The sequence below is a fragment of the Lolium rigidum genome, chromosome 1 (assembly GCF_022539505.1).
Source record: "Lolium rigidum isolate FL_2022 chromosome 1, APGP_CSIRO_Lrig_0.1, whole genome shotgun sequence".
NCBI classification, from domain to species: Eukaryota; Viridiplantae; Streptophyta; class Magnoliopsida; order Poales; family Poaceae; genus Lolium; species Lolium rigidum.
The window spans coordinates 361,294,362-361,318,058 of record NC_061508.1 but is presented as its reverse complement, the minus strand read 5'-3'; the positions used below and the strand labels follow the sequence as shown (position 1 = coordinate 361,318,058).

Here is a 23,697-nt window from a genome sequence, read left to right as displayed (position 1 = left end):
TCCCTGCAGCCGGAGGAGAGGTGGTGGTGAGCTGGAGCCAGGCAACGGGCGCAGAGGCCTTCGGTGCGCCTCTTGAAGCGGAGCGCGGCAGCCGCAGCCTGGGCAGAGCGCGTGGTGGGGGACGGGGCGCTTGAATGCCCGTCGCGTCGTGGACGGCGCCGGTCCGGAACAGTGACCTATCTTGTCTCGTCGAGGGGCAGGGGCGCCGCGCGAGGAAGGGACGTGCCTTGAATGGCAGCAGTACTTGGGTAGGTCGAGGTAGAGACGATGATGGAGCGCAGCGTCGGGCCATTAATGGCGGCCAGCGAGGCGGAAGGGGAAAACGCGTGGGGCCCGCCCAGCCCCGTTGACGCGTCGCTGCTTGGGGAGATGGTCTTGGCGGAGCACTGGGCGGAGTCGGGGACTTCCTCTTCGGCGTGGCAGGTGGAGGCCGGCGAGCGAGGTGGCATGGAATCCGGCGGCGTCGGCGCCAGATCCCGATCTGGATCGGAGACGAGGGCCGATGCGCGGAGGAGGCCGCGCCTCTCCTCCGAGAGGTACCAGGGGGCTTGGGGCGCGAAACGGGAGGCTCCCGCAGCAGGGGAGGCCAGCGGGCCGGTGGGATGCGGTGGGGAAGACGCCGGCGGCGCGGGGGGCGCGGGGGGTGGCGTGGTCGCCTTACCTGGTGGGGAGAGCATCGCGCCGTGTGTTAGTGATTCAATATTTCTTGTACATAGCGTAATTAATAATGCAATAGTATAAGAAAACGTTTCAGTTCTACAAATTAAAACTGTGCATGTAATTTTATTTCCAAAAGTGAAAATCCTATATTGTAACATATTCCCTTGGCATTCCTTCGAATTAAAGGAGACCGTTGAGTGGGATTTTTCGGCGATCGGTCTCCCTTTTCGCCCACAAGCTTGAGCTCAGCCCGCTTCGGAGCCGACTCGTGTCACCAAAAATGGCGCGGCAAAAGCAGACGGAGAAACGCCAAAAATGGTGCCGCGGCAGTAGGCAGCAATAGCCCTGCCGCCACCTCACCAGCCACTTTCCACTTCCGCGCCGCCAAGCCCTTCATTTTCCGGCGACGCCCTGGCGCCAACTATAAAAACCCACCACCTTGCACCTCCGCCTCATCCCACTCCACTGCCACTGAGCTAGGGACGGCGTTCATGGAGATGTTGCTGGACTGGCGCTCTGTGGGCTCGCTGATCGCCACGATCATGGTGTTCCGGACGGCCATGCGGGACTTCATCCCGCCGGAGGCCGAGCAGTTGCTGCGCCGCCTCCTCGCGCGGCTCGCCGCGGCGTTCAGGCCCCCGACGGCCACGATCCTCATCGACGAGGCCGACGGCGCCGCCAGCGGCGCCACGAACGACCTCTACGACGCCGCGCAGCTCTACCTCGGAGCGCGGTGCCTCGCCACGGCGCCGGCCGTGCGCCACTACAAGCCGCGACAGGCGAGCCGCGCCGTCGCCTCACTCCCGGACGCCCACACCACGCACGACACCTGGAAGGGCGTCACGGTAAAGTGGACCTCGACCGCGCGCCCCGCCGACCGCGGCGGCAACCCGTACAACGTCTACGGAAGCGGACGCGGCCCCTCCGGCGGCGGTGACCACCGCAGCCTCGAGCTCCAGTTCCCACTCCAGCACCGCGACTTCGTGCACGATAGCTACATCCCCCACGTCATCGACGAGGCCACCAGGATGCGGCTCACGTCGCGGGAGCGCAGGCTCTACACCAACCGCGCCGCCGCGCCCGGCGAGGACCACCACCGCCTCTGGACCTCGCACGCCTTCTCCCACCCCTCCACGTTCGACACGCTCGCCTTCGACCCGGCGCTGCGCGACGAGATCCGCGCGGACCTGCTCCGATTCGCGTCCCGGCGCGAGCACTACGCGCGCGTCGGCCGCGCGTGGAAGCGCGGGTACCTGCTCCACGGGCCGCCGGGCACCGGCAAGACCAGCCTCGTGGCCGCCATCGCCAACCTCCTCGAGTTCGACGTCTACGACCTGGAGCTCACCACCGTCCCCACCAACTCCCACCTCCGCCGCCTCCTCGTCTCTACCACGCCCAAGTCCGTCGTCATCGTCGAGGACATCGACTGCTCCCTCGACCTCTCCGACCGCAGGAAGAATGGTGGCGGCAGCGTCCACGAAGACAACAACAATAACACGCAGCTGGCGATGCTATCCCCGGCGACCGCGTCGATCGGGCGGGAGTCCGTAAGCCTCTCCGGCGTGCTCAACTTCGTGGACGGGCTCTGGTCGTCCTGCGTCGGCGAGCGCCTGATGATCTTCACCACCAACCACCCCGAGCGGCTTGACCCGGCGCTGCTCCGCCCCGGCCGCATGGACCGCAAGATCGAGCTCGGCTACTGCTCGCCCGCCGCGCTCCGCGTGCTCGCCAAGAACTACCTCGGCGTCGGCGAGGACCCCGACGACGACGATCCTGACACGGTGAGCGACCTCATGGCCCAGGCCGAGGGCCTGCTCGCGGCCGACGTGCGCATCACGCCGGCCGACATCGGAGAAGTGTTCATGGGCTGCGACGGCGCAGGCGCCTCCGCAGCCTTGAGTAAGCTAGTCGGCGAGTTGCGTCGCAGGAGAGATTACGCACCGGCCGTAGACGCGCCGCAGCCGAGTGCATTGACAGCGGAGACGATGGAGTAAGGAATGCAGAGAGCAAGATTGACCTGAACGTGGCTTGTTGCAGAAATGCCTGGGATTTACTTCGTAGTAATCATCGTGATAATATTAAGCAAGAAATTCCCGAAAAAAAATTACTAAGCAAGAGATCGATCGATCGACGTGTTCGTGACTTCGTGTCATCGTGTTAGGTTTTTTTTTTTTTGCGAAACATGTCATCGTGTTAGGTTGTTTGCATGCAACTGGCTCCTTTCTTGTACCTCTCCTTTTGACTTTTGTTGTCTAATTACTAATCAGCAGTTGTAAAAAGTTTGTTCCGTCCTCTCTTTTGGTAAACACTACATATCGGGGGCTGGCTCCCTAGTTTATACTAAGCATTTAATTCCGCCATCCACCAATAAGTGTATGTTCACTTTTCTAGAAGTCAAATATTTTTAAATTTGATCAAATTTTTACACAAAAATATCAACATACATGACATCTTATTACTATATTATTGAATTATTACATGGTAGAATGAATCTAGCAATATTAATTTAGTATCATAAATTATGCTGCTTTTTTCAAATGAGTTGGTTAAAGTTACTACCTCCGTATCGGTTTAACATGCGCGCATGCAGTTTAAGACAAAGTTTAACCAATAATTTTTTCAATAAAATATAAACTATATGTCTATAAAATTTATACCATTAGATTTATATTCAAATAAGGTCTCCAATGATATAATTTTTATTACATATTTTTCATATTTTATTGACTAAATTAATGGTCAAAGTGTTTTCTTGAACTACGTGCGTGTATGTTAAACCGATACGGAGGGAGTAATAAAAATTGACTTAACACATATCTAAACGTGAAGTATTCTTGTCTTGTTTGAGCTTTCCCATATCATCGATGTATGGAAGAAATGAATTTCTTCTATATTATACTTACTCTACAAAGTTGGACTGAATATAGCGGAAATTCAATTCGGCACAAATGTTAAAAAAATTTAACAAAAAAATTCGCATGTACATCTCAATAATCTATGTGTGCCCGTGCAGTTTCGCCGGAAACCGAATTTTTTTGTGGTCGATGTAAAAAAGACAAAACAAGTCTCACAAAAAGCCTTAATTTTTAGCACTAGATTTTGTCTTTTATACACAGCCCAAACGACAACATGCAAAGACTTCGCGCGCAACATATGAAGATGTACACGTGAATTTTATGTTTGAATTTTTATTACATTTTAAAATGTATCAAAGTGTAGTTTAAAATAAAGGAAGCATATGCACCCAGGAGCCAAAACATAAGAAATATCCACAACATTTACATTATTATTGAATAAATATAATATGAAAGTTATATTATATGGAGTCTATGATATTGCTTTGTATTGAGGACGTTTATATGTAATATCTATATAAACTTGACCAGACTCATTAAACGTTAATTTTTGACTAAACTTATATGTGACCTGCCTCGTGTCCGCTGACGTCCCTCTACATTCAATAGTACTATATAATTCTCAAAGCACTTTTAGGGTCTGTTTGTTTGGGCTGCAGCTTTTGAGAAGCAGCTGCAGCTGTTGAGCTGTGTAAAAGCAGCTGTGAGAAGCAGCTGTTAGAAGCAGAGATTTGATGTTTGGCAGTAGAGCTTTTTATGGCTACTGTTGCTGGTATGAAGGGTGAAATGTCTAAAATGACACTAAACCTAAAGGCTGAAGAAGATATATAGATGCTGATTTGATACGAATTAGCTAATTTTAAAATAATTGTTTGGCTTAAGAGTTAGTCACATATATTCAAAGATAGTACAAATGTTATTACATTTATACTACGAGAATTTTAATTTTAATCACCATGTTTAATAACCAAATTACCTCAATTAACCTTTTTGCTCATATAATTTTAAATACCTTTTTTATCGGAATATTTTTGGATTGATTACAATTTATTTTAGCTAGCTTTTGGCATTTGCTTTACAAATGATTTAAGTTATCTATACACGATGTACTGTACATCGTTTCTTTACATCCATCCACGAAGTATATCCTTATTGTTGGTACTTGGTACTGCCAGATATTGTTGAATTTTAACCACCAATAAATATACTACATACATCCACCCATGCGTACACCAACAGAATCACCGAAGAGGCAAAATTGAATCCATATGCGTACATCCAACAACAAGACATGCCTGTCGTACAGCTAAGGGGCGCTTCAGCACCACGACAGGCCCTGGCCGGAACACGATAGAGACAATCTACATCTACCTGTGGTGAGGACGGGGACGAGGGATGCGAAGGCGGAGGACGCCGTTGAAACGGCGACGGACAAGCTCGACGAACACCTCTGCCCGGCGGCCGATGGGGACGAGCTGGAGGAGGTTGCTGCACCAGGGCGATGAAGGTCGGAGCAGTACGTCGCCGGGATGCTCACAGGGACGGCTCGAATACCTCAAATCGCCGGCGGCCGGCGGTACCTCGAACGCCTCCAATCGCCGGCGGCCGGTGGTACCTCGAACGCCTCCAATTGCCGGCGGCCGACGGGCACTGCGCGAGCTTGCGGAGGACGGGAATGGAGGCGCGCCTCAGGAGGACGGGAATGGAGCGGGCGAGGAGAGTTGGGACGCCGGCGGCGGTTGCTGTGGCCACGGCGGCCAGGGAGGGAAACCCTAACCCTAGGCTGCCATGGAAACGGGATAGGAGGGGGAAAATGAGCAGGGGGCTGTCGGTCCGGGTCGTTTTGCGAGGGAGGTCACGCGGTGGTAGTTTTTCCGTAAATATTTTGAAGTGTGTAGGGCATTCGGGTCCTTTGCCATTCGGGAAGTGGAGGAAGCTCGGGAAGCAGGTCTTGACCAGCTTCGACGCTGGTAGTTCATTTCGCTGCCGCGCTTCTAACAAGCGATTCTCTAATTTTTGCTGTTTGTTTGGATTGTTTGCTTTTGGGTTCCAAAAGCTGCAAAAGCTGAAGTAGAAGCCCAAACAAACAGGGCCTTAGGGTCTGACTAGCAATCAGAAATTCAATTCGGCACATGGGAGCATATGCTCCTGCCACCCGAAAAACAATTTTGAAATGTCGAAAAAATTCGTACAAAAAATTTCTCGCTTACGTATCGACATTTTACGTGCGCACATCAAGTTTTACGAAAAACCGACATTTTTTGTGACTTGTATGAAAAAGAGAAACAAAACGTCTCGTACACAACCTTTTTCTACATCAAAATTTGTTTTTTTTACAAATGACACTCAAAATGTCGGTTTTCTGTGGAACCACTTTGTGAACGTGTAGAATTTCGAAATGTACCCACTAAATTTTGTGTTTGAATTTTTCAACATTTTGAAAGTGTATTTAGAATGAAGTTTAACAACCGGGAGCATATGCTCCCGGGTGCCAAAACACCATTCCCGCTAGCAATATACTACCTCTGTTCCAAATTAGTTACTGCAGGTTTGGTTTGATTTGGTATAGATATGTAGTATGTATCTATACGAGTTTTAGGTGTAGGTTTGCTCATTTTGGAAAAAAAAAGTTGCATTAACTAATTTGGAATGGAGGGAGTACATACTTTGAAGGATTTGAAGTGGTGCAGTTTGCCAAAATTAGCAAGAATAAACATGAATTACCCACAACTATATAGTTTGTTAAAATCTTACATGAAAAAGAAGAGCTCTCCAAAATGATATGGCTGCTACACACACAAAAAAATACACATGAATTATATCTCCGTTGATTAGGTTAGTGATAGAAGAGAAAGAAAAATGCACTAGAATCTCATGGTCCCTGAAGATATATTATGCGAGTATAGCTCATGTTTTCTTTCCTTGCAAATGTCTAAAAGGAGTGGTAATCTATAAAAAAAAATCCTTTGATGCAATCTTAGATGTGTATTTTCTTAGAAAACACTAACTAGAGGATGCATCTTCGGCGAAGAGGATGGCCGAATTGTAGAAATTGCTCCTTTTAGAACCAATCTAATGAGACGGATGCCCATCTTCTCTTCCAATGCTGCTATACATCGAGGATTTGGAATATGAGTAAATCGGCGACTCGGGCTTCATGCATCAACCCCCTAAGTTGGATTGCCTTCGGCGATGTCAAGATTTGGTGTATGCATTTGGTTCTTGCCTACCTCAGTAGGAGGAAGGAAATGACCATGCTTCTCATTCTTGTTACTTGGGAGATTTGGCTTGATCGTATTGCTCGAGTCTCCTAGAGTGTGCACTCTTTGCCAACTATCATCTTCGAGCACATCAAGCAGGAAGCGGCTATAGGTCTTCGTGCAGGGGGTTGGAATTCTTGGGTCACCTAACCACGGGAGAGCGGGCTTTTGGGTTTTTGTTTATTCCCCTTTAGGAGAAACTTATGTTCAACACTCCTTATTTAATGAATAAAGGAAAATATTTTTCCTTTTTTCAGAGAGAAAATAGAGGATACTCTTGAAAGGTCATTTCTCCTACTCTTCGTGTTGTGTGTGTGGCGTTCGCTAAGTTGGGAACTGTCATTTTCTTTGCTAGCAGTGGGGACATTTTGTAGGATAACGTTGCATGGAAAACAAAAATTTTCCTACCGCGAACACGCAATCCAAGCCAAGATGCAATCTAGAAGACGGTAGCAACGAGGGGGTATCGAGTCTCACCCTTGAAGAGATTCCAAAGCCTACAAGATGAGGCTCTTGTTGCTGCGGTAGACGTTCACTTGCCGCTTGCAAAAGCGCGTAGAAGATCTTGATCACGATCGCTTCCGGCGCCACGAACGGGCAGCACCTCCGTACTCGGTCACACGTTCGGTTGTTGATGAAGACGACGTCCACCTCCCCGTTCCAGCGGGCAGCGGAAGTAGTAGCTCCTCTTGAATTCGACAGCACGACGGCGTGGTGTCGGTGGTGGTGGAGAAATCCGGCGGAGCTTCGCTTAAGCGTGCGGGATGTGGTGGAGGAGAGAAACCGCTAGGGTTTGGGGAGAGAGAGAGGGGTTGGGCGCCGGCCCTCTAAGGGGTGCGGCCAAGGCTGAGGCTTGAAGTGATCAGCCCCCTCTCCTATGCCCCTCATTATATAGGTGGAAGCACCAAGAGTTCTAGTCCAAGTCTTCGAATAAGACCCCAACACTAAAACCTCCCATATGCGGGAAACCTACTCAAGGAGGGAGTCCTACCCAAGGTGGGACTCCCACCTTTCCTTGAGGTGGGTTGGCCGGCCACCCTAGGGGAGTCCACCTTGGACTCCTCCCCTTTAGGGTTGGCTGGTCATGCAAGGTGGAGTCCATCCGGGACTCTACTTTCCATGGTGATTTCTTCCGGACTTTTCTAGAACCTTCTAGAACCTGCCATAAATGCACCGGATCATTTCCAAACTTGGAATATGACTTCCTATATATGAATCTTATTCTCCGGACCATTCCGAACTCCTCCGATGTCCGGGATCTCATCCGGGACTCCGAACAAATATTCGAACTCCATTCCATATTCAAGTTCTACCATTTCAACATCCAACTTTAAGTGTGTCACCCTACGGTTCGTGAACTATGCGGACATGGTTGAATACTCACTCCGACCAATAACCAATAGCGGGATCCGGAGATCCATAATGGCTCCCACATATTCAACGATGACTTTAGTGATCGAATGAACCATTCACATACGATACCAATTCCCTTTGTCACGCGATATTTTACTTGTCCGAGGTTTGATCTTCGGTATCACTCTATACCTTGTTCAACCTCGTCTCTCGACAAGTACTCTTTACTCGTACCGTGGTATGTGGTCTCTTATGAACTTATTCATATGCTTGCAAGACATTAGACGACATTCCACCGAGAGGGCCCAGAGTATATCTATCCGTCATCGGGATGGACAAATCCCACTGTTGCTCCATATGCCTCAACTCATACTTTCCGGATACTTAATCCCACCTTTATAACCACCCATTTACGCAGTGGCGTTTGATGTAATCAAAGTACCTTTCCGGTATAAGTGATTTACATGATCTCATGGTCATAAGGACTAGGTAACTATGTATCGAAAGCTTATAGCAAATAACTTAATGACGAGATCTTATGCTACGCTTAATTTGGTGTGTCCATTACATCATTCATATAATGATATAACCTTGTTATTAATAACATCCAATGTTCATGATTATGAAACTAATCATCCATTAATCAACAAGCTAGTTTAAGAGGCATACTAGGGACTTCTTTGTTTTCTATATATCACACATGTATTAATGTTTCGGTTAATACAATTATAGCATGATATATAAACATTATCATAAACACAAAGATATATAATAACCATTTATTATTGCCTCTTGGGCATATCTCCAACAGATCTCCCACTTGCACTAGAGTCAATAATCTAGTTTACATATGTAAAGATATAACACCTTGGCCTTCCGGTGCTTTATCATGTTTTGCTCACGGGAGAAGTTTTTAGTCAACGGATCTGACATGTTCAGAAACGTATGTATTTTTTAATTCATTTGCGTCTCAACGCATCACTTATTTCCAAATGAGTCGGCATTAAATATGTTTGATCTTCTGGTGGAACCTTAATTCCGCGGTCTAAAATATGTCACTAATATTGTCACACACAATATAGCTTCAAAGTTCTGACTCTGTCGGAACTACACCAAGTTCTCAAAGAACCTCTTGACTTAACATCCTATGTTATTGTCAAAACAATGACATACTCTGCCTTCTTTTGTAGAATCCGTCACAATATTTAGAACTCTTCTAAATCTAGCATAGACAACTTCTATCTCATTGTGCTACCTTTTAAATAACACTTAGCCTAATTTGAGATTTAAATTTTATTTTTATATGTGATCAAACTAATATCGGTGCAACACTTTACAGCGATTTGTTTGTCATTACCCCATACAAAACTATATATATATATCCTTAGTTCTTCTTAAGTACTCAAGGATATTCTTATCGTAGTCCAATGATCATCATATGAATCATTCTGGTATATGCTCATAACACTTTATAGCACAGGACATATGATTGTGTACATATTATTCATGATCTATAATCACTCATGTGTTTTTACTCATTGAGTGTCAGATACACTCAAGTCTTGTTAAAACTTCACATGATAAGAATATTTTCTTAATATTTCTATATTGAACTATTTCAATATCCATTCTATGTACTTTGACTTAAACTTTATTTTGTGTTTCAATCTATCTTCATAGATCTTGACACTAGATATGTTTCAGTCCATATCCTTTCATTGAAGTTAATTTCTCAATGAAACCTTTTAATCCAGTATATAATTACATTATTTATAACCAACTATATGTCATCTACATAAATTATTATAAATATGTCTCAGCGCTCCCACTTAATTTCTTGCAAATGCAAGCCTCTTCATCGTCTCTGATGAAATCAAAAAACTCTTTGACTATTTCATCTGGTGAAGATTCCAACTCCGTGATACTCACTTCATCCAATGTAAGTTTGTATACCTATCTAGTATTCCACGGACCAGCGAAACTCTTGGTTGTATCTTGTATACACCTTTACTACACACTTCTGTTAAGTAATGTATTTTGCCATCCTACTAGCATATCTCATAAAAGAAATATGTAGCGATTACTAGAATAATCCTCATAGACTATAAGCATTGCTACGGAAGATCTAATCTTATCGTAGTCAACTCTTTGAACTTTGTCGTAAACAACTTTTCGACAAGTCGAGCTTCTTCAAGGATATTTCATCCAAGTCCATCAATTCTATAGATCCATTTACTTTCAAAAAGTATTTATCTATCTTGGATTTCATGGCGTATAGCCATTTTAACAGAGTCAGTGCCCATCATAACTTCTTTGTTTGTAGTTGGTTTATCATTGTTCAAAATCAATTCTTTGTCGATAAATCATTTATTTGATCACAAAGTAAACCATACCTACAAGGTTCAATATGTACTTCGATCTCCATGACTAAAACACTTTGTAGTCATGGGAGCCATGATCGTTGTGGCCGCTTCCGAAACCAATTCCGATGCTTGCGCTACTCCGATCATTATGCTCGAGTTCATAAACCTTATCAAATTATATTGTCCTCCCACTCAAATACTTCACTAGAAACAATTTCTCGGAAATAAGAAACATTGACAAACACTTTTGTCTTTGTCTCGTGGGAAGAATTCCCAATCAATTCTTTGGGATAACCAACAAAGACATTCATCCGATTTTGGTTGTAAACTTATTTACTTATGCTATGCATACCAAAATTTAAGAAAAGACTATTAGGGTTCATACCCATGTCATAACTCGTATGATGTCATTTCAACGAATCATGATGATGCTCTATTTAGTGTAAAAGCGGTAGTCTCTAAAGCATAATCCACAAAAATATAATGGCATCAATATTTTATCTCATCATTGATCCAACAAGGCTTGGATACATCTCTCGGATACTTCATCATCACTATGATACTCCAAGAAATATGAGTTGTAGAACAATTTCATAACTCTCTTAGATGTTCACTAAAACTCGTAATTCAAATATTTCCACCATGATCCAATCATAGATATTTGATTTTTCTATTACGATGATTTCCACTTCATGCTGAAATTTATTTGAATCTATTCATAAGTTTCAAACTTCTTCCTTATTGAATATATCCACACATATATACTCAATTCATCGTTGGAAGTTTTCATGAAGTAGAAGAATCTCCCGCACACAACTATGCCCAGTGAATCACATACATCATCATGTATTTTTCCACTAAGTTAGTTGCCCGTTCAACTCTTGGCCTATGAACGGTATTTTAGTCATTCTATTTAGAAAAGATTTGCAAGCGTCAAACGATTCAAAAAATCAAATGACTCCAAAAATCCATTTGCATGGAGTTCCTTCATGCGTTCCTTTCTAACATGACCTAAATGGCGGTTCCACAAATAAGTGGAATTCAAATCAATTGCCTTATGGCATTTTTGCGTCAGTGTTATGTTTGTGTGTTTCACTATTAAGATTTATAATAACTTATCCATCGTACATGGAGTAATGTCATAATTTGAACAACTCATTGTTTTTCATTTGACCAGAGCAAAATAACAATTATTAAGTTCTTTATTATAAATTCTAAGGGCTAGATAGAATGCCAATGATGAACATAATAACACTTTATTTTTGTTCCGGACGTGCATTCCTATCATATTCCTTATCGATCACTTAGGCCATTGTATTCTTGTATTGCGTTGTTTTGTATGACACTTCATACCAACCAATATGGTACTAATACCCAAGAATTTCATTGTGTGACCAAACAAGGAATACATTCATAACATGTATATCATTTATATACACCTGAGCTAGACTTTCTAGTCTTTTCTTTTTTTCTGCCAATAATCTTTTTGTAGTTTCTCTTTTAGCTTTCCTCATTATTCAGAAAAATACTTCAACATCAATAACTTCTAGGTTTTTTGGTCAAATACCAATAACCTCGAGGTTCTTACTTTGAAGTTGATCATCATATGACAAGTGTTCCGGATTTTACTATCAGTAACCTTTTAATATGATGAACAATTTCACTCATAATATTATCATATCATGAAGACTTTTTCGAGACCATGTCTGTACATGCTAGGCTCGTAAAGTATAACCTCGTATTCGCATGTGCAAATCTGGCTTGCACCCGTTGTATGCACACGTAGAATCTATAACACCCGATCATCACGTGATGCTTCGAAACGACGAGTCTTAGCAACGGTGCATACTAAGGACGATCACTTCATGGATATGCGAATCTTGTTAGTGCCCCAATAGTTGGAGGATTGGGACGCCTTGCGTCTTCAACCTTCGTACATTCCCATAAAACTTTATGAGTTTATGTAGTCTCACCAAATTATATTCTATCATCTTGCAATAAGGTCTTAGATATCATATATATCTCATACCTTGATTATTTCTGAAAACTAAATTTTCAGCTCCTTACTTTTCAAACAGATTTGAACTTCAAGTTTCACGGAGACAAGATAACTTTAGGTACTAATTGAAAACATAGCTCTCTGAATCAAAAATGTGAGGTTTACTAAAAGTTTGCAATAGGACTTAATCATTTCTTGATTCTTTAACAATACGGTACCAATCCGTAAAGTTTCTTGTCGATTTTAACAAGTATTTCTATCTCAATAACAAGACTAGCGCATGGTAGAAAACGGATGCCAATACTACAAAATTAATTCAAAATACTACTCAGACTATGTTTATGATAATTAGTTCATGTTTTAATCTAATTACTAATGAACTCCCACTTAATACAACATCCCTCATAGTTCTTAAGTGGTACACGATCCAAATCCACTACACCAAAACCGATCATCACGTGAGATGATGTAGCTTCAATGGTGAACATCAACATGTTGGTCATATCATCCATATGACTTGTGTTCAACCTTTCGGTTTCCGTTGTCCCGAGGCCATGTCTGTACATGCTAGGCTCGTCAAGCAAACCCAAGTATTCCGCGTGTGCAACATGGCTTACACCCGTTGTATGTGAACGTTGAGTCTATCACATCCGATCATCACGAGATGCTTCGAAACGACGAACTGTGCAACGGTGCATACAAGGGGAGAACACTTTATTATCTTGATATTAATGTGAGGGATCATCTTATAATGCTACCGTCGCGATCTAAGAAAAATAAGATGCATAAAGGATTAACATCACATGCAATTCATATGTGATATGATATGGCCCTTTAGTCTTTGCGCCTTTGATCTTCATCTCCAAAGCACGGACATGATCTCCATCATCAACGGGCATGATCTCCATCATCGTAGGCGTAGCGTCAAGGTCCATGGCGCCGTCTTCATGGTTGTTCACCTCATGTAGCAACTATTACAACTACTTTGAAATACTACTCAACATGAAATATAAAGACAACCATAAGGCTCCTGCCGGTTGCCACAATACAATAATGATCATCTCATACATATTCATCATCACATTATGGCCATATCACATCACCAAACCCTGCAAAAACAAGTTAGACGTCTCTAATTTGGTTTGCATATTTTACGTGGTTTAGGGTTTTCGAGTAAGATCTAATCTACCTACGAACATGAACCACAACGGTGATACTAGTGTTGTCAATAGAAGAGTAAATTGAATCTTCACTATAGTAGGAGAGACAGACACCCGCAAAGCCTCTTATGCAATACAAGTTGCATGTCGAACGAGGAGCAAGTCTCATGAACGCGGTCATGTAAAGTTAGCCCGAGCCGCTTCATCCCACTATGCCACAAAGATGCAAAGTACTCAAACTAAAGACAACAAGAGCATCAACGCCCAGAAAACCATTGTGTTCTACTCGTGCAACCATCTATGCATAGACACGGCTCTGATACCACTGTAGGAAAACGTTGCATGGAAAACAAAAATTTTCCTACCGCGAACACGCAATCCAAGCCAAGATGCAATCTAGAAGACGGTAGCAACGAGGGGGTATCGAGTCTCACCCTTGAAGAGATTCCAAAGCCTACAAGATGAGGCTCTTGTTGCTGCGGTAGACGTTCACTTGCCGCTTGCAAAAGCGCGTAGAAGATCTTGATCACGATCGCTTCCGGCACCACGAACGGGCAGCACCTCCGTACTCGGTCACACGTTCGGTTGTTGATGAAGACGACGTCCACCTCCCCGTTCCAGCGGGCAGCGGAAGTAGTAGCTCCTCTTGAATTCGACAGCACGACGGCATGGTGTCGGTGGTGGTGGAGAAATCCGGCGGAGCTTCGCTTAAGCGTGCGGGATGTGGTGGAGGAGAGAAACCGCTAGGGTTTGGGGAGAGAGAGAGGGGTTGGGCGCCGGCCCTCTAAGGGGTGCGGCCAAGGCTGAGGCTTGAAGTGATCAGCCCCCCTCTCCTATGCCCCTCATTATATAGGTGGAAGCACCAAGAGTTCTAGTCCAAGTCTTCGAATAAGACCCCAACACTAAAACCTCCCATATGCGGGAAACCTACTCAAGGAGGGAGTCCTACCCAAGGTGGGACTCCCACCTTTCCTTGAGGTGGGTTGGCCGGCCACCCTAGGGAGTCCACCTTGGACTCCTCCCCTTTAGGGTTGGCTGGTCATGCAAGGTGGAGTCCATCCGGGACTCTACTTTCCATGGTGATTTCTTCCGGACTTTTCTAGAACCTTCTAGAACCTGCCATAAATGCACCGGATCATTTCCTTTCACTACTAGGAAAAGGGCAATCAGTGGCGCACCACTTTTACCCATCAGTGGCGCACTAGTGGTGCGCCACTGTTATCACGCCACTGCTAAGTTTTAGTAGTGGCGCACTAGTGGTGCGCCACTACTACCCTAAGTAACAGTGGCGCACTACGTGGTGCGCCATTGACAAGTCCAGAGGATGCGCCACTATTACCCCAAAGGGGTGCGCCATCGTTGTTCCGCAAAGTAGTGCGCCACAACTCTATGGTGTCGGTGCGCTACCGCTACCTCTCGGGGTGCGCCACCGTTATGGCGTTCCGGTGCGCTACTCGCTACTTTCGAAAGGGGATCGGAGGGTAGTGCGCCACAAGTCTAGACTAGTGCGCCACTTCTACTTACAGGTCATGCGCCACTGATGGTCCTCTAGTGCGCCACTGCTAGTATTTCGTTTTTATTTTTTGTATTCCCGGCAGGTATTTGTACAGGTTGTATATCACACTATAACAACACAAATACAAGTATATATAACACATATAAGCAGCTAGCACAAGTATACCAATACATAGTCCTTCACATTAGCCTCCATGATTCACAAGATTTCAAATATTAGATAACCGTTACGGTGTTACAAGTCACAAATGAGCTAGTGGTTACACAAGGTCGATCATCTAAACTAGCATCACATAGAAGAGAGCTAGAGTCACTACTAGCACCGTCCCGATGAAAGTGGTCTTCATCCGGTTCCTCCTCCGCTCCGTCCTCTCTCCCGCCGGATAGCGTGCGTATCCGTCTTCGGCCTCCGCTCTAGTGGTGTACCCTTTGTAGCTGTTACCGCTAAAACGGTGAACCTGTCTCCGACACTCCTCCCGGCCGTTGTAGACTCCGGGAACCTTGCCCTTGTACACGACATACCACGTCATATCTCGCGTACATATGCACAAGCCAAAGAAACATTAGTGCACGCTCATAGATGTTTGCAACGAATAAGAGCAAACTCAAAAACGATCCAAGTAGTATGAACTAAAAGGCATGCCTCATACATTGTTGGTCGGAACAAATATTAACATTTAGGGACGGAGTAAGCGAAACCAAGTAGGATGCACAATAGATTGATACTTGTGTCATCGCACCAGGTTCACTTACCCCTCCCCCAAGTGTATAGGTGACCAACATTCTAATCATCGGCATTTTGAGATACCAAAGCAAATGGAAGAATGACAAGGGCCTCATACTTTGTCGGTCCAAACAAATATTAACATTTAGAGAAGGCGTCGGTGAAACCAAGTAGGATGCACAAGAGATTGATACTTGTGTCATCGCACCAGGTTCACTGACCCCTCCCCCAAGTGTATAGGTGACCAACATTCTAATCATCGGCATTTTGAGATACCAAAGCAAATGGAAGAATGACAAGGGCCTCATACTTTGTCGGTCAAAACAAATATTAACATTCCGTGATGGCGTAAGCGAGGCCGGGTAGGATGCACAAGACATGGATATTTGTGCCATCACACCGGGCTCACTTACGTCACCACGGAGTGTACAAGTGACCAACCATTCTAATCATCGGCCAATGCAATTAAGAAGTGCCAACTCAAATAAGAAACAAGTAGCTAGTATGAACTAAATGGAATGCCTCATACATTGTTGGTCGAAACAAATATTAACATTCCGGGACGGAGTTAGCGAGCCGGTAGGATGCACAAGAGATTGATATTTGTGCAATCACACGAGGCTCACTAACACCGCCCCCGAGTGTACGGTGACCAAGCATTTTAATCATCGGCATTTTGAAAATCTCAAAGCAAATGGAATGACAAAATGGAATAAGTGCCTCATACATTGTTGGTCGAAACAAATATGAACATCCCGGGATGGCGTTAGTGAGGCCAGGTAGGATGCACAAGAGATTGATATTTGTGCCATCACACCAGGCTCACTAGCGACACCCCGGAGTGTACGGTTGACCGAACATTCTAATCATCGGCATTTTGAGATACCAAAGCAAATGGAATGACAAGGGCAAACAAATATGAACATCCCGGGATGGTGTCGGCGAGGCAAGGTAGGATGCACAAGAGATTGATATTTGGACATAACATCATCATACCTAACATCGTAGCTTCATACAATTTAATATAGAATTCAAACAACACGAAGCAACGAAGATAGAGTTGACAACACTCTAAGTTCTAACTATCGGTGTCCGAGCCGGATTCGCCGGTGTGGGGGTAGTGCACACGGCAGGCGGTGTCGTCGAACACCTTGACGATCATCTCGCCGTCCCCCTCGTACAGGAAGGTGAGCCGGCAGCCGGGCTCGAGGTGGAGGTCACGGGCGAACTTGTCCCACCCCGTGTGCGGGTACATCTTGCCCTGCCCGTCGAACAGGACCTCCACGGACCAGCGGCAGAGTTGCAGCCCGCCTCCCGTAGGCTGCAAGTGCGCCGGCTCGACGCCGTCGACGAACTCGGCGAACTTGTCCGGTAGCCTCTTGATGCCGAGTGGGTCGTCGTCGATGCGGAGGAGGAACTCGAAGCAGCGTTCCTCATCCGAAGACGAGGAGGATGCAGGTGACGGTGACCGTGGGGCCCTTGTCTGCTCCACCGCGGCGGCCCCTTCCCCGGCCCCGGGGCGCCCGGGACCGCGGCCTCGACCGCCTCGCCGGCCACCGGGACCGGCCATCCTACATGTTTACATTTTTGAACCATATTACGATCCATTCCACTAACAAAATTGGGCATGACCTATGCTAATTTATGTACATATGAGTGCCCCATTTTCGCCGAAACGGAAATGAATCAACATTTCGGCGATAATGGGCAACTCGTCGATCCCCGCACAAGAATATGTCACCATATACACCAGCTCAGCACCATGGCACATGCACAATTGTTCCTCATATACACCAGCTGAGCACCATGGACTAGAACTAGTGTTGTAAACATCAAAATAAACACCGTGAGCATCAACCCTTCACTCGATCCCAAATTATATGCATTTGAATAGAAAAATAGTAAAAAATCAGTATAAAATGTGAACTTGAAGAACCTAGCAGCAGCAGTAATCAACCTAGCAACCTAGCAGCAGCAAGCAAGCAAAAAATACACAATTTTACAGCCCTAGAGCAGCAGCAAGCAAAATATACCCAATTTTACAGCCCTAGCAGCAGCAGCAAGCAAGCAAGCAACCTAGCAGCAGCAGCAAGCAAACAACCTAGCAAGCACATAGCAGCAGCAGCAAGCAAACAACCTAGCAAGCACATAGCAGCAGCAAGCTAGGACTCTTGTCTCACATACAGCCAAAGCAGATTTAAAATTTCAGTCCAACAACTTAACTCACAAATAGCCAGAGCACTAGGCTAAAATGATCACAACAGAGTCATATATTCACTCAATGTAATTTTTGGGTAAATTGGTTGGTGCATTCAAATTTTTCAGCTGCTAAACCTACTACATATTTACCATGAAGTTCTTTGATCAGCCAAATTTTCAAACCACTAAACCTATCGTCAAGAGAGAACATTTACAAATTTCCATTTCAACAGAGAACATTTCCAAATTTTAAAACCACTAAACCTATCATCAACAAAGACACTTGTATGCTTTCGAGCCATATTATATATGGAACTATAAATACAAGAAACAGCAATGCAAGTAGCATATGTGGGGAAAACCATAGACTTCCCAAAATAACATAATATACATGTAAACATCAAAATAAAGGATGGGCTCAGTGAGCTAAATGATACACATATGCAGCAAGAACATCAAGCTTTCATCCAGTAAGCTAAAAAAATAACTCGCTTTAAATTGTAAGCACATAGCAGCAAGCAGCAAGCAAGCTATAAGCTACTGCCACCTAAACCTAAATTTCCTAAACCTACCAGCAAGCAACAATCAACCTAGCAAGCAAGTAGCCATCAACCTAAATTTCCTAAACCTAGCAATCAACCTAGCAACTAACACTTTGCACACTACCAAGCAACTAAGTATGCATATCAACACTTTGCACACTACCAAGCAAGCAAACCATGTCGTGGAGCTAGCAAAGTATTCACTTTACACCACAACAACCACATATATTTTCCAACCCCGCAAGTGATCAGATGATCAATGGATCGAAGCCCACAAGAAAGCTACAATAACTTTGTCTCGCCTAATAATTAATTTTCAGCACAAAGAATTATACTTGTAATTTAGCACTACCCATCTTGATTCCAACTCCACTAAATAAGAGGTTCTTCTGGACAAAATTATACTGTAATTTTGTCACTAGTCAGTAGTCACTATCATACTCTGTGAACAAAATTACCTAACCTAGCAGAGGAGGAGGAGGGGAGGAGCACGGCGGCTACCAAGCAGCAGGCAGCAAGGGGGAGCACGGAGCAGCAGCAACAGCGCCGACTCGAGGGGGAGCAACGAGCAGCAGCAACAGCGCATACTCGAGGGGAAACACGGCGGCAGCAAGTAACCTAGCGCGCAGGAGGAGGAGGGGAGGAGCACGGCGGCTACCTCGGGAAGGATGCGGCAGCCGTCAGCGGTCGAAGGCGAGGTCGCAGGCGTGCGGCTCCTCCGCGGTCGAGGACGAGGTCGAGGGCGTGCAGCTCCTCCGCGGTCGAGGACGAGGTCGCAGGCGGCGTGCGCTTCTCCACGGTGCGCAGCCTGGGGAGCGATGAGGCAGAGGATGGGGCGCCGGCGGTGGGAGAGGTGGTCGCCGGCGGGGATTCGAGGGGGAGTGGCGGTCACCGGCGGGGATTCGAGGGGAGAGGCGGTCGCCGGCGGGGAGTGGGGAATTGGGAAATCTCGATCCGGCCGCGAGTGGGGAATGGACGTGAGATTTTGGCTAATTAAGTCCCGTACGCCCTTAGCAATAGCGCACCTCTAGTGGTGCGCCACTATGAGGCTTAACAATGGCGCACCTCTAGTGGTGCGCCACTACCACTTTTATGTCTGGTCAAAAGACAAACGCGGGGGGAATTGACATATTCCGATTACTACCACACTGGCTCTGTCCTTGGTTGGTTTGTGCCAAACCCAGCCGGCCAGGTTCGAACCCTGGCGGCCCCAATTTTTTTACTTTTCTTTTTAAATTGATTTAACACTACAATAAACATCCAAAATAGCATAATACACCAAAATAAAAGGCATAAATAATTAGAATTATGTAGAATATTTAAAATACTATAGAATCTAGAAAATATCCAAAAATATAAATTATATGTCTATTTTGATCGGTACAATATAATGTGTAGATTAACAATATGACATCCATTATTCATACAAGAAAATGATACATAATTATCTTTTCACAATCTTCTTGCCCTTCTTTCTCGCGGTTGAATAATTTAGCCCCGGAACTCCTAGACTTCTTCTCTTGAATGGACGGCCTTTAGGTAGGGTGGTCCTCGCTTCTTCTTGTTGTGTATGGTTCTTCATCATCGTCGTCGTCATCTTCCATCTTCGGATCGCCGTACCGGTCAAAGTCTAGCTCGTTGGCGGCTCCATCCATTCCGATGATGCTCCTTTTGCCTCTCCTCACGACAACACGGCTGGGCTTTTGCGGGTCGGTAATGAAGAAGCATTGGTCCACTTGGGAAGCTAGTACCCATGGCTCATATTTCGCGGTGACCTTTGCGCCCGCTGTCTTGGATTTGGCTTCGGGTATAACCATGGTGGTGAAATGCCGGTCTTCTTTTATGACGTTCTTGGCCCACCTGACACGGAACATCGGCACATTCTCTCCGGCGTAGCTCAGCTCCCGGATCTCCTCGATCTTTCCGTAGTATCTCCGCTTGACGTCACCGGTGTAGGACTCCATCGTTACCCCGGAGTTCTGATAATCGCTCTTCATGTCCTTTTCCTCGGTGTAGAATGTGTAGCCGTTGATATCGTACGCCCGAAATGTCATCAGGTTGTGTTCGGCGCCCCGTGACAAGGCGAATATGAGTTTTTCTTCCGCGTAAGAATCCTCGTCTATAGGGTACGTCAGCATCTTGTCCTTGAACCACCGCGTGAAGGTTGAGTTGTGCTCTTTGATTATATCTCCGTCCGTCCTCTCGTTGGCCCCGATCACCGTACGTCTTTGCGATGAAGGTTTTGTGCTCTACCACCCAAGGATCGACCACGTCTATGTGTTGTAGCGCGACTAGGTTTGCTCTTTCAAAGTCGGCGATTCGACCCTTGAAGTCGACATGCATTTCGCGGCTACCGTCGCGGTGACCCCATCCAGGCGAGCTTCCCGAGATGCCTCGTTTACGGGCAGGCCAACGGGGTTCTCGATTTCTAGATAACTCGTGCAGAAGGAGATGCACTCTTCGGTCAGAAAACCCTTGGCTATGCTTCCGTCTGGACGTGCCCCGTTGCGAACGTACCCTTTGATGACACCATTCATCCTTTCGAACGGCATCATGCCGTGCAGGAACGTCGGCCCCAGCTTGGATGATATCCTCCACGATATGTACCAGACAGATGCACCATAACGTCGAAGAAAGCGGGCGGGAAGTACATCTCAAGCTCGCACAGCATCACCACGATCTCTTCCTCGTAGCCTTCTAAGTTGCCTCACGCCAACGTACTTCCGAGAGATGACGTCGAAAAAGTTGCATAGGCCAAAAGCGTTTCACGGACGTGCGCGTCCATGATCCCACGGATTGCAACCGGAAGTATCCGCGTCATCAGCACGTGACAGTCGTGAGACTTCATCCCGCCGAACCTCTCGCTTCGCTTTGTCTAGGTACCTGCTTATCTTCCCCGCGTAACCGTAGGGAAGTTTTACTCCTAGGAGACAATCGAAAAACTGCTCGATCTCCTTCTGACTTAGAGTGAAGCACGCGGGGGGCAGTAATATTCAATCTTTTTGGCATTTTTTCCCTTGCGACGACTTTGCGTGTCCTCCGCCTCATCATCGTCATCGTCATCATCATCATTATTAGGGCGTCCCGCGTGAAGCTCCTCCCCGATCCCAATTGATTGCAAGTCGTACCTTGCTTTCGGCCCATCTTTGGTCTTCTCTCGGCATGTTCGGGGAGGGTACCAAGCAGTACTCTCGCACACGTTCTTCGTGATGTGCATGACATCAAGGCTGTGAGGCACACGGAGGATCTTCCGAAGACGGCAAGTCCCGGTAAAACAGACCTCGTCTTCCATACCTTAAGCAGCGGCTCCGGCGCCTTTCGCTTCTTTCCCGGCGGTGGGCACTCTTTCCAATTTTTCAATAGCTCGTCTATTTGCTCGCCGCTTCTCGTACGTGGCCGTCTTCGGGGTTCGTCTTCACCATCGAACAGATCCTTGCGTTTCCTCCATGGGTCGTCCTCGCGAAGCCACCTTCGATGTCCCATGAACACCGTTTTTGAGGACCCGGGATCTCTATCTAGCTGGCGGTACGTTGTGTCGTCCATGCACCTTACGCATGCATTGAATCCGTGGACCACCTGCCCCGCGACATATCCGTAACCGAGAAAGTCGTGCACCGTCGTGAGCATTGCGGCTCTCATAGGGAAATATTCTTCCGCGGCGGCGTCCCACGTATTGGCAGTGCGTGTCCCATAGCGTGGCTAGCTCCTCTTTCGAAGCCCCATATACGGATTGATGTCGTTCCCCGGTTGTTTCGGCCCTTCAATTAGCATACTCATTTGAATGTACTTCCTCTTCATGCACAACCAGGGGGGAGGTTGTACATCCACACAAACACGGGCCAGGTGCTATGCGTGCTGCTCGGCTGCCAAACGGATTGACTCCATCGGTGCTCGCGCCCAGCCTTATGTTCCTAGGATCGTCCCCAAATTCTGGGTACTCGAGGTCCAACGCATTCCACTGGCTAGCATCCGAAGGGTGTCTCAACATCCTGTCCTTTTTCTTTTTCTTCGGATCATCCGCGTCATCTTCTCCCTTCCTCATCTCCGCGTGCCGCCGCATTAGCTTTGCTTGCTTAGGATCCGCGAAATACCGCCGCGACGAGGAGTGATTGGAAAGTACCACACCACCTTCCGAGGAGCTTTCTTCCCCTTCTTGTACCGACCGACGCCGCACTCCGGACATATGGTACACTCGCGTGCTCGTTCCGATAAATGATGCAATCGTTCAAGCACACATGGTATTTCACATGCGGTAAATCCAGAGGACACACGATTTTCTTGGCCTCCTCGATACTAGTCGGACACGTGTTACCTTTGGGAAGACGTTCCCGCCGTAATGACATGTTGTCGTTGAAGGATGTGTCGGTCATTTTGTGCTTTACCTTCATCTCCGTAGCCATGAGCGTTACTTTCAGGCGGGTATCCTCCGGCCTGCATCCTTCATACAATGGAGTAACAGCGTCTACCTCCAGCTTGATCCATCTTGGCTTTCTCTCGGGCGGCAGCTCTTGCGTTACTCGCTCGCTTGAGAAGCAGCTCTTGAAGATAAGGGTCCCGCACCCAGTCCATCGACGATGGTTCATCGTCTTCATCTTCATGATCGTCATGATGACCTCCATCTTGATCTTCCTCATCATCGTGTCCAGGATCTCCTACATTGTGGTCATCATCATCTCCGGGATCTTCTACATCCCGATCATGCCCGAGATCTTCTACATCCCGATCACCTCGGCCTTCCTTACTTCTTGTTGAATTCCCATGGACAAATTCATAATCATCTTCGTCGCCTTCCCACCGATAGCCATCCATGAAACCACGCATGAGAAGGTGGTCCCGCACCATATCGGCTTTAGGGTCCATAAGGCTCGTTAGCTTGCATCTTCGACACGGACATCTTATCTCCTTTTGGTTATTTCTAATCATCTCGTCCGTCGCGGCTTTCAAAAACCTAGCCACAACGCCTTCGCTCATCATGCGGACCATGGTCGCCTGCGGATATAGAGAAAATGGATATCTTAGCATACCAAAAGAAAATTTTGGCATGACCTTCCCTAAAAATAGGACATG

At 46.3% G+C, this 23,697-nt stretch overlaps 1 protein-coding gene across 1 annotated transcript; it reads left to right on the top strand.

The window, feature by feature from the left end:
* Positions 1–1,151: 1,151 nt before the first annotated feature.
* Positions 1,152–2,724, top strand: LOC124684731 (AAA-ATPase At3g50940-like). Its single transcript, XM_047218987.1, has one exon. The coding sequence runs from the start codon at positions 1,152–1,154 to the stop codon at positions 2,652–2,654; it is 1,503 nt and encodes a 500-aa protein (XP_047074943.1). The 3' UTR covers positions 2,655–2,724.
* The last annotated feature ends 20,973 nt before the right edge of the window (positions 2,725–23,697 follow it).

Excerpts from the sequence above, each read along its gene's own strand:
- LOC124684731 (XM_047218987.1), top strand. The coding sequence starts at position 1,152 with ATGGAGATGTTGCTGGACTGGCGCTCTGTGGGCTCGCTGATCGCCACG.